General features: G+C 35.6%; 1 protein-coding gene across 1 annotated transcript in view; it reads right to left on the reverse strand.

The window, feature by feature from the left end:
• The window catches only part of SLC6A15 (solute carrier family 6 member 15), a 32507-nt gene extending 22887 nt beyond the window's left edge, over positions 1 to 9620 (reverse strand). Inside the window, exons 1-4 of the mRNA XM_068971786.1 lie at positions 9332 to 9620; positions 3924 to 4081; positions 3433 to 3559; positions 1995 to 2176 (exon numbers count right to left, since the gene is read on the reverse strand). Of these exons, the coding sequence (XP_068827887.1) occupies positions 1995 to 2176; positions 3433 to 3559; positions 3924 to 4081; positions 9332 to 9620 (756 nt within the window). The remainder of the gene's footprint in view (positions 1 to 1994; positions 2177 to 3432; positions 3560 to 3923; positions 4082 to 9331) is intronic.
• Positions 9621 to 11210: the final 1590 nt, after the last annotated feature.

The raw sequence follows: 11210 nt of genomic DNA on the forward strand, positions 1-11210 counted from the left end.
CTTATCTGTGCCTACTAAATTTTTTCTTCAAAATCTCCTGAAAAGCTAGCCTCTCCCTAAGCCTTCTCATTGAAATAATAAATCACATATAGTCTAGAAATTGTATTAGATTTTCTAGAAAAGTTATTTTACATAGGAAAAACATCCCAAATATGTGATGAGAAAAGTATGAGTATTTTCTTTAAATGATAAGACACATACTCAGACAAAGAAAAAATAAAATGTGGTAGTAAGACTTGAGCAGAGGGATGTTTGGACTTCCCTGGCTGGCCACAGCTGGTTCTTATTCTATCAAATGACATTATCTTAGGAAGCCTATAAATGTGATTAGATTTGGCTTAGGAATCTATCCTTTTATTTAAAACCTGACTATATTAGGTCTGTGACATTATACAAGACACACCAAGTGGAACCAACTAATTGAACTTATTTAATCACAGAATACACTAACATTTATAAAAGACCAAAAAATATTAGGTGTGTTATCTACCATATTCATTTCTGCAAAGGAAAACAGTAAAGAAGTTCCATTAGGAAGTGAAATATAAAATCAGCTGTGATTTACAAGCTGTAAAAACTGTCAAACATTTCTAATTAAATATGAACCAACAGGAAGCAAAGATGAGGTACACACACTTTGCCTAAAAGAGTTCACTATTTAGTGGGGGAAAGCTGTCACAGCGAGAGAGGGTATAGCATTGCAATTCAATAACGTGGGCGTTAGCTTTAGACAGAGCTAGTTTTGACTCCAGGTACCAACATTTACTAAACATTATTCTTTGGGCTAGTTACCTGTTTTCACAAACTTGTTTTTTATCTGTAAAGCAGGTCTGAGAGTAGCAATTACTTCTTAGAGGTTTTTGTTTTGGGTTTGTTTTTTTTTCAGATTTAAATGGGATAAAGTATATGAAAGCACTTTTCATAGTGCCTACTACAAAGTAAATACGTAATAAATATTGGTTTCTGTTATTGTTCTTGCTCTGATCATTGTCAGAATCATCTTCATTGTCATTTATTACCACTATTACTGCTGCTGCTGCTTTTACTACTGCTGCTATATTAATACAATTATTCCCACTCTTATTAGTATATGATGGTAAGTGGCAATATATTGACCTGGAAAGATACATGATCAGATCTATACTTGGGAAAGAAAAAACAACAGAGATGGATTGTTACAGGGCAGAGAGAAGAACCAAAATTAATTCCTGCTGTGATCCAGACAAAAAGAGAGCTTTAAAACAATGGCAATGGGGAGGGGGGAATGTACTATGAAAGCAAAATAGTGAATAACAATTACTTTCCTAATACATCCTTTTAAAAAATTATCTGATTGACTTCCTAGGGTATCTAGAACTCACTTAATGTCTTTCTCAACCACAGTCTCATAAGAATCTCCATTTGCCACGGCTACATGCCCTTTAGTCTTCTATATTACTCTAAGTTTCTTGTTGAGATTATTACAACTACCTAATGTTCAGATTTTTACGAAACACTCCCTAATGAACTTTTAAAATCTTGTAAGCAACTATTCCCTAGAGCACCTATAGCAGAGAAAAAAAAAATGATATAACACAAATAACATAAACAAGTTCTTTATTCTACTATATTTCCCAATTTCCGTGGTTGGAACTAATCAGACAACTAAAACATTAGGTTCAGCTGAATACCAGCAAAAAGAGAGGACGGTTAAGTGTTGACAAAAAAGTTCAAAACAGATCTTGATAGAAGAGGGGAAGATTATAAACGACTTTAGATTTCATTATAAAACAAACTTACATCTTTATTTGTGTCCTTTCCTTGGTCTAAATACCTTTTTTTAAAAATCACCACTTTTTACCAGTCTTTAATTAACTGCCTAGATTGAAGTGTTACTTGCAGCTTGCTCAGACAGATTTATTTATATGGGGTTGAGAGGGGCCGGGGGTGGGAACAGTTCCCAGGAATGGCGATTAGATGTTTAGCAGAAGCAGGAGGGGCTCTGACATACTAACTTTTCCAGAAGACTGAATGCCTTTGATCATAGCCAAGCACACCACAACCCAGGCAGCCAGCAAGCAGATGGTCATCTTCCAGTTTAAGCCACCACTTTCAGAAATGGAGCTGGAAATATTCAGTGCTTCTCTGTACCAATAATAGGTAGTGGCGGAACTTTTTTCACATTCTGGCTCTACAACTGTAGAAAGAAAGGTAACACAATCATTTCAGATAAGAAAGAGTAACGAGGCTATTTTTTCCCCCCAGTAAGCCTGTAAATCAATTCTTAACATTTCCTAGAAAAGTACTACTATTCTACAGAAGCATTTAAATCCACAATGAAATCCCCTGTGCAAAAATATGGGGAAAAAAAATCAACAAACACGAATCCTCATTGATGATTATCTTGTTACACACTTCTAAAATAGGAATGTGTGAGCGTTTTATCAGGGGCTTTCCTGATGGTTCAGCAAGTAAAGAATCTGCCTGCAATGCAGGAGACACAGGAGATGGGGTTCCCCTGGGTTAGATCCCCTAGAGGAGGAAATGGCAACCCACCCCAGTATTCATGCCTGGAAGATCCCATGGACAGAGGAGCCTGGAGGGCTATATAGTACAAAGTGTCACAAAGAGTCAAACAAGGCCGAGCGTGAAAGCACAAGCTTTTATCAAGGTGATTAAAATATATGAGTTTTATAGCCCCTTTTGCCCCCAAAATTATCTGATTGACTTCCTGGGGGCAGAGCCATCAAAAATGCTAGCTGCTTCACATATGTGACCTTAGAACTGGAGCTAGTCTCAAGTGACTTGTGCTGTAAACATAAAATACAAAGGGATTTTTGGAGACTTAGTATGAGAAAAACAATGTAAATTATTACATTACTATTTTACATAATTTTATGTTAGAATATTAATATATTAGATATATTGGGTTAAATAAAATATTTCATCTGTCCCTTTTTACTTTTTGTAAATATGGCTACTAAGGACATTTTAGACTACATATGTATGTTACATTCGATATTTACCAGACAGTGCTACAGGATTATTCTTTATATTCTAGGATATAAAATTAAAAGATAAGAAAAACATAGAACAACAGAACCAAAGACATAATAATTTCTTCAATCTAAACTATTTTTTCTCCTCTTTTTATTTTAATGCAAATGTAAGACATCAATGAAGATGAACAAAATAAAATATTGTCTAAGTTTGTAACTGAAGGCTGATAATTTTTTATCCTAACGTCCTGGGGCACAATAAAATAACTTATAAAATAACACAATAAAATAAAGAGCTAAATAAATGATGCCAAACATCTATCTTTCTGAGTATGTCAAGGAAAGTTTGTTATAATAACTTCGAAAGATTTTAGAAAAAAATATCTTGAAAGCTCCTGGCTTTACTAACTTTATGATCTTTAGATACAAAAACTCTACATTGTAGATATCTTACAAGTGTGTGAAGCATTTTTCACCAAAGGACACTGATCCCAAGGCAGAGGCTGCTGAAAAGATTGAGAAAAATAAAACAGACTCCAGCCAATGATGACATTGTAGTAGAGAGCCACAAAAAAGCATACCTGCAAAATAAAATAGTGTGATTACATTAAAATTCTCCTGTCCCTGCCTTTGAAACAATGAGATGGAAATGCATCAAAGCCCACTTAATATTTTTAAAAAACTTTTAAAATTTTAATTGAAACACATTATCTTTTCTAAAATGATGACTCTCACAGGCCTTAAGAAAATGCATTAACAAGATTATACTACATTCACATTACAGCATATTTTGGGTATGAGTGCAAGCTCCAGTAGCGTTTTTTTTAATACGTGATTAAAGAGTTGAGTAGAGAATACACACTCCAAGGTAGCATTTAACTTAAGACTGTATAATTACAAACCCTGTAAAAAGTTATATGGCAAATACCATACCAGGAAACTTACAACACAACTTGCAAATCCAATCCCTCCCAGTTGAGGACTTATGTAATTCCACACACCAATGCTTCCTCGACGAATTCTCTGACCCACAGAAAGTTCCAGGAAGAAAAGAGGAATACCTATTACCAGGAGTAGTATTAAATATGGCAAAAGATAGGCACCTATAGAGAGAAGAACAAATAAAATAGATTATATTTTCAACAGCCACAGTAGAGAGTACACTAATTCTGATTATCTCATGAAAGATGGCATTTTAACTTCCGTAAGTATAATTATAAAAGACTTTAAAGAAAATGCAGTTTCATTACTTTAAGCTTTCTGGTATTTGAAACCTGAATTTGACTGCTACCGAGAGTTTCTGATAAAAAATAATTATGAAAAAAGTAAGGATATCAATGAATAGCTTTAGTTTCATTTTATTGAAAGGGTAAAACAAATTTACTTTTCGTAAAAATAATTGATTCCTTAAAACATCTTCTTAAATAGGTTTCAAAGGCTCCTGGCAGTCTTATTCACAAAATGTTAAGGAAGTCATTTATTAAATTTTACTCAAACTCATCTAAATCATGCATTTCAAATCTGATAAATCAAAATGAATGAGATGTTATATTAAACTGACTTTTTTGTAACAACAGGGAAGAAGAAATGCCTGCTTAGACTGAAAGAGAAGAAAAAAGAAAAAGAACATCTACCACAGACAAATGGCATTTTTTCTCCATATGTATGTTATAGAAAAAAGTTCACTTTGGGAAATAAGTAATTTTTGGTTTTCCAAAATTCTGTTAAGGGGTAGGTAACAACAAAATCACTGCAGATGGTGATTGCAGCCATGAAATTAAAAGACACTTGCCCCTTGGAAAGAAAGTTATGACCAACCTAGACAGTGTATTAAAAAGCAGAGACATTACTTTGCCAACAAAGGTCCTTTTAGTCAAGGCTATGGTTTTCCAAGTGGTTAGGTATGGATATGAGAGCTGGACTATAAAGAAAGCTGAGTGCCGAAGAATTGATGCTTTTGAACTGTGGTGTTGGAGAAGACTCTTGAGAGTCCCTTGGACTGCAAGGAGATCCAACTAGTCCATTCAAAGGGAGATCAGTCCTGGGTGTTCATTGGAAGGAATGATGCTAAAGCTGAAACTCCAATACTTTGGCCACCTCATGGAAGAGCTGACTCATTGGAAAAGACCCTGATGCTGGGAGGGATTGGGGGCAGGAGGAGAAGGGGATGACCGAGGATGAGATGGCTGGATGGCACCAACGACCCTATGGACATGAGTTCGGGTGAACTCCGAAAGTTGTTGATGGACAGGAAGGCTGCGATTCATGGGGTTGCAAAGAGTCGGACACAACTGAGCGACTGAACTGAACTGACTGAACACTAATTTTTTTAAAAAGATAATTAATAGCTATTATAAAATATATGTGCTATTTTTTCATAGTAAAGTTTTCATACTTAAATATATATACATATTATTTTACAGCTAAATCTCAACTTAAGACATATGCCCAGTGACTTAAAAATGTACTAAATCAATTGACAATGTTAATATTAGACTCTATTATTGATAAAGTCTAATATGAAAACTGTACTCATATCTAAATGAGAATACATAAGCAAATTATTCATTGATAACCTTTAAAATGGACTTGCTACATTCAAATTTCATATCTGGAGTTTTTTCCAACCAGATACTACCAAGTGGGGACTAATGCCCTTTTTAAAGAGGAGGCCATTCATTATAGTTCTCTTATTAAAAAGAAAATGTTAATGGTATTGAATAGATTTTGGAAGTTGTTCAAATTGTTTTGGTACCTTTTCTGTTGAAGAAGTAAGTATTAATGATTTTTTTTCAAGTCATTTATCTCAGTGTCTATATACCTCTTAATTACTTTCCATGTATAAGAATTTCCTTTAATATGGTGGTTGGTAGAAAATCTCTACTCTCTTACAGCTGATTTTCACACTTTGAGACATGAGTTGATTCAACAAAGGAGTATGTAATATAAAGCATCGATGCATGAGATTATAAAACAGAATTATCAAAATTCAGACCCTAAGATGACTAAGAGCATTCAGGCACTAATGACCTGAGAATGTTTCCTGAAGGACTGAAAATGCACTTTAACACCTGGATGAAATTCTGGGGTGTGAATAGGTTTATGTGTGTGTGAACGAGTAGCAGAAAAAAAAGAGAATGAATGAAGACTGGACTCATTGGGAACATTTTCTCAGTTATGTGCACATGACATGTTATTAGATACCTCTCCATTTCTTCTGCCTCAAATTACTCTACAGTCCTGGAAATTAAAATAGTCCTAGTTAAAATACAACTGAGCATTTACTACTTGCAGGGCACACTTCTATCCATGTTACATGTAGTCACTCATTTATTCGTTACAAGAATCCAGTGTGGTAAGCACAATTATTGGAGAGGGCAATGCCACCCCACTCCAGTACTCTTGCCTGGAAAATCCCATAGACGGAGGAGCCTGGAAGACTGCAGTCCATGGGGTCGCTGAGGGTCGGACACGACTGAGCGACTTCAATTTTCACTTTCCACTTTCATTCATTGGAGAAGGAAATGGCAACCCACTCCAGTGTTCTTGCCTGGAGAATCCCAGGGACGGCAGAGCCTGGTGGGCTGCCGTCTATGGGGTCGCACAGAGTCGGACACGACTGAAGTGACTTAGCAGCGGCAAACACAATTATTACCCTCTTTTTACAGGTGTGGAAATGAAGCCAGAAATAGTAAGTTAACTTGTGAAAGATCACCTGTATAGTGAGGGAAAGAGCCAGGCTTCATAGTCAAATTGGCTTCAAAACCTGAGCTGGTCGTTTCTTTATTATGAAAGTGAAAGTATTCTTTGCGACCCCATGGACTGTAGCCCACCAGGCTCCTCAGTCCATGGAATTTTCCAGGCAAGAGTACTGGAGTGGGTTGCCATTTCCTTCTCTAGAGGATCTTTCCAACCCAGGGATCGAACCCGGGTCTCCCGCACTGCAGGCAGACACTTTACTGTCTGAGCCACCAGGTAAGAACCTCTATATTATAACACTTACTAAACTTAACCAGAGCTACCCTGGTCACTCAGATGGTAAAGAATCTGCCTACAGTGCGGGAGAGCTGGGTCTGATCTCTGGGTCAGGAGGAGCCTCTGGAGAAGGGAATGGCTACCCACTTCAGAATTCTTACCTGGGAAATCCTTTGGACAGAGGAGCTTGGCAGGCTACAGTCCACTGGGCGGCAAAGAATCAGACATGACTGAGCAACTAACATTCTCCCTTTCACTCTCAACCTTAACCATTGTGCTTTAAGTAATATCTTCAGACAGATCAACTTATGTTGGTCTATTATTTTTTATTCTGTTATTCATAAAGTACCTCAAATGATAAATAAGATTTACACAAGTTGAGACTGTTTAGTCAAATACCTAGATGCTCAAAGCTATATTGTATGCATAGTACCACCTTTTAAACTGCAACAACCATCTCAAAATGATGAAGTCCATTGGTGTTTTATAATATCACTCTCTAGCACTTGTAATTAGAAGAGAGGGGACAATTCTTGGAAGGGCATCTTGATTTTCTTTACATATAAAAGTAAGGAGCAAGAGCCATTTTTGCTAACTGATAACTAACTATGAAATCCTTTAGAGTTTTCCACCAAGACTAATACTGTATTAAACAGAAAGCAACCTGAGTTTTCAGCCAAGATAGCCTCTTCCTTAAGAGTATGGTCAATAAAGTCCATAAGGCAAAAGGTCTGAAAATCAGAATTCATCTTCTGCCCATCTTGCGAATGGGATAATTTGTTGTGAAATATAAAGCAGGGTAGTACTTAGCTGCTTGCGGCTGATTTGGTAAATAATTAATCTGTGATATTAAAGACTAGCTAAGGAGCTTGCAGGTTCAGTGGAGTGATGGGCAGTGTACCACCAACTCCATGTATTGATTCTTATCTCTCAGGCAGATTTATCACACAGACTGTGTGTGCCGGGCTAAGTCACTTCAGTCATGTCCTACTCTTGGCATGTACTATAACCCGCCAGGCTCCTGTCCATGGGATTCTCCAAGCAAGAATACTGGAGTAGATTGCCATTTCCTTCTCCAGGGATCTTCCCAAGCCAGGGATTGAACCCACATCTCATGTGTCCTGCATTGGCAGGCAGGCTCTTTACCCCTAGCGCCACCTGGGAAGCCCATCACACATGCTACTTTTCCCCAAACCTGTTGGTCTTCCCCTGGTTAAATTAACTAAGCAAGACATTAAACGTATTTTGTCACTTGACACCTTAGCTTTTTATCTTAGTGACTAAAAGAAACCATTTCACATGTGAATGGTTTTATTACTTCAACTGATTTATAGGTTGGTAATCAAATAAAAAATAAAACAAAACCATGTTTTTGTCCTGTCACCAAACCTATCACAAACTGGAATCAAATACCAAAATAGTCATTCCTTCCTTTATGTGCTGAAATGCCACATAACAGAACATTTAGTATTCAAACACACTTGTTTTAACAGCTTCCATATATACATATATTAAATACAGTAAAGAAAGTAAAGCAAATATTAAACTTATTTTAATTTAATAACCCTAATGTTAGGTAATGTTCAGTTTTACTCAAGTGTATTATTGAGCCTGTATCCTATAGGAACTATCTATTCTTTTGTATATGTTTTTATTTTCTTGATTTCAAGACAGTTTTCACTAAATAATGCTTGCAATTATATGCACAAATACAAATAGCTAAATATGCTGATGGAGATAATTTGTTTGAAATCAAAAATGCTAATTTCTTTACAGCATCTTAAGGGTGTTGATATCTATGGATGAAGACTATCTGGTATTATATTAATTATCTGGTTAAGTTCCTTCTACTGAGATCTACAAAGTTCTGGTTGGCAACTGAAGACTATAATCATTGTAAATTATATGTAACTTTTGTTTCATTGAAGAATGAAACAACTTAAAATTCAGAGTTAATACACTGTGGATAGAACATTCTCTCTCTCTTGTTCACCAGTATCTTTTGTATCAGAAACTTGAGGATTTTCTCCAAAGTGAATGACTGACAGGAACAAGGAATGGAACACTGGTTAAAAAAGGCAGTAATTTAGAGATGTTAACAGGATCCACAGAAAGAATTTGAGACTATGACCTTAAACAATCCTTGTGTGTTCATAGCAAGTCATCGGCTCCTATGGAAACCTAATCTGAAAACAAAGCTTAACTCACTTTCAACAAAGGCGTCTCCCTGGTTTTACAATGGAATTCATAGTTTCTAAAATACTGAGACTGCAGCAATGATTGCTATTTGACATAATCAACTGCAATTTACTCAGCAATGTATCACACACACACACACACACACACACACACACACACAGCAGAAAACAGAGACTTACCGCCCCCGTTCTTCTGACAGAGGTATGGGAACCGCCACACATTCCCTAATCCTACAGAAAATCCAACCTGGGCCAGGATGTATTGTAGCTTGCTGTTCCAAGCTGGTCTTTCATCTTTGACTTCAGATCTTTCTACAACATCTGTGTCTTTCTCTTCTGGGACATCAACAATTAGTTCACTCTTCTTAAAAGCATCATCAGCTGAGTCTTCATTGGAAAGAAGGTCTTTGACAGACTCAATAACCTCATCGTCTAATTCTCTTTTTACCACCTTGCTATTCTTCGGCATTGGAAAGTGTGGGTAGTAGTAGTTTATTTTTTTTTTAACTTTCCTTTTGGCAAACTTCTTAATTCTTTTTAAAAATATGTTAGTTGATATAAATAAAAGATGGAGGAGGATATCAAAGAAATCTTTGATTCAAGGTGATAAAATCTTATGGATCTTGGATCTGTTTGTTCAATATTCTGTAGGTACCTGTAAAATTTTAAGTTGAAAAACAATAATATTTAATGAGGAAAAATATTTAAAATACCAAAGACTCTGACTTCTTAATTTTTGTGATGCAAACTCTTTCTGCATAGTATAAAATATATGCTTGTTCTTGACCTTTCAGAGCTTAATATTCACAGAAGTATAAGAACTGTAAAGTACACAAGAGCTTCACACACATTTTATTTCGGCTAACTTAACTTCTTCCTTCTTGCAAAAATCTACTTCAGCCTCAGATATACCCCACTGTATATTCAGTTAATTTGTAAGTAGAATTTTAAAAACTTTTCTTAATTCCTTCTTCTCTCTCTGAATAAAGCACATTCTAATTTTATCATTTATAAAATTACATAAACAACTGCATGCCATCCCTGTAAATTTGTCTTATGTAGAATTTCTTCTGTTAGCATATTCATCTACTCAATCATTTGCTATTAAGGGAAAAGTCATTAAGGGATATATTTCAGGAAGGGAAATTTCTTCTTTCCTCTCTTACACCCTTTGGTAGCGAATAAGTTTGTTTTCTATGTTTGTGAGCCTGTTTCTGTTCTGTATTCATTTGTGTTATTTTTTAGATTCCACATATAAGTGATATCATTTGGTATTTGTCTTTCTTTGTCTTACTTCACTAAGCATAATATTCTCTAGGTCCATTCATCTTGCTACAAATGGCAATATTTCATTCTTTTTATGGCTGAGTAATACTCCCTTGTATGCGTGTGTGTATACACCACATCTTCATAAGCCAACTGCCTGCTGACGGGCTGCCTCCCTGTCTTAGCTGTTGTAGACAGTACTGCATTGAACAGTGGGGTTTATGCATCCTTTTGAAGTAGAGTTTTCCATTTTTCCAAATATATACCTACAAGTGGAATTGCTGGAACATATGGTAGTTCTCTTTTTTAGTTTTTTAAAGGAACATTGATACTGTTTTCCATAGTGGCTGTATAAATTCCCACCAACAGTATATAAAGGCTCCCATTTTTCCACACCCTCTCCAGAACTTATTTATAGACTTTTTGATGGTAGCCATTCTGACCAGTGTGAAATTATCTGTTTTCAAAAGTAACTAAATGTATGAGAGCTTCTCCTTAAAACTAGATCAGGAAGCTTGAAAAATGATATCCAAAAGAATTCTGTCATTCACTGCTAGAAAAAGAATGGAATCCTTTAATTGAACTGCTATTAGGTTTACATTGAAAAAGTCAGAGAAACATTCTGTCATACTTTATCTTATAACCTTAATAAAAAGAGTACTGGGTAACCAATAGAAAAAAAATTTTTTTAACTTGATCATCTATTTGTCATTTTAAGATTTGGAGGTGTTTCATTGATTACAAAATTAAAATGTGTACCTCAAGGAAAAAACACTAATTTAGGACTTGGTAA

The sequence above is a fragment of the Capricornis sumatraensis genome, chromosome 4 (assembly GCF_032405125.1).
Source record: "Capricornis sumatraensis isolate serow.1 chromosome 4, serow.2, whole genome shotgun sequence".
Classification (NCBI taxonomy): Eukaryota; Metazoa; Chordata; class Mammalia; order Artiodactyla; family Bovidae; genus Capricornis; species Capricornis sumatraensis.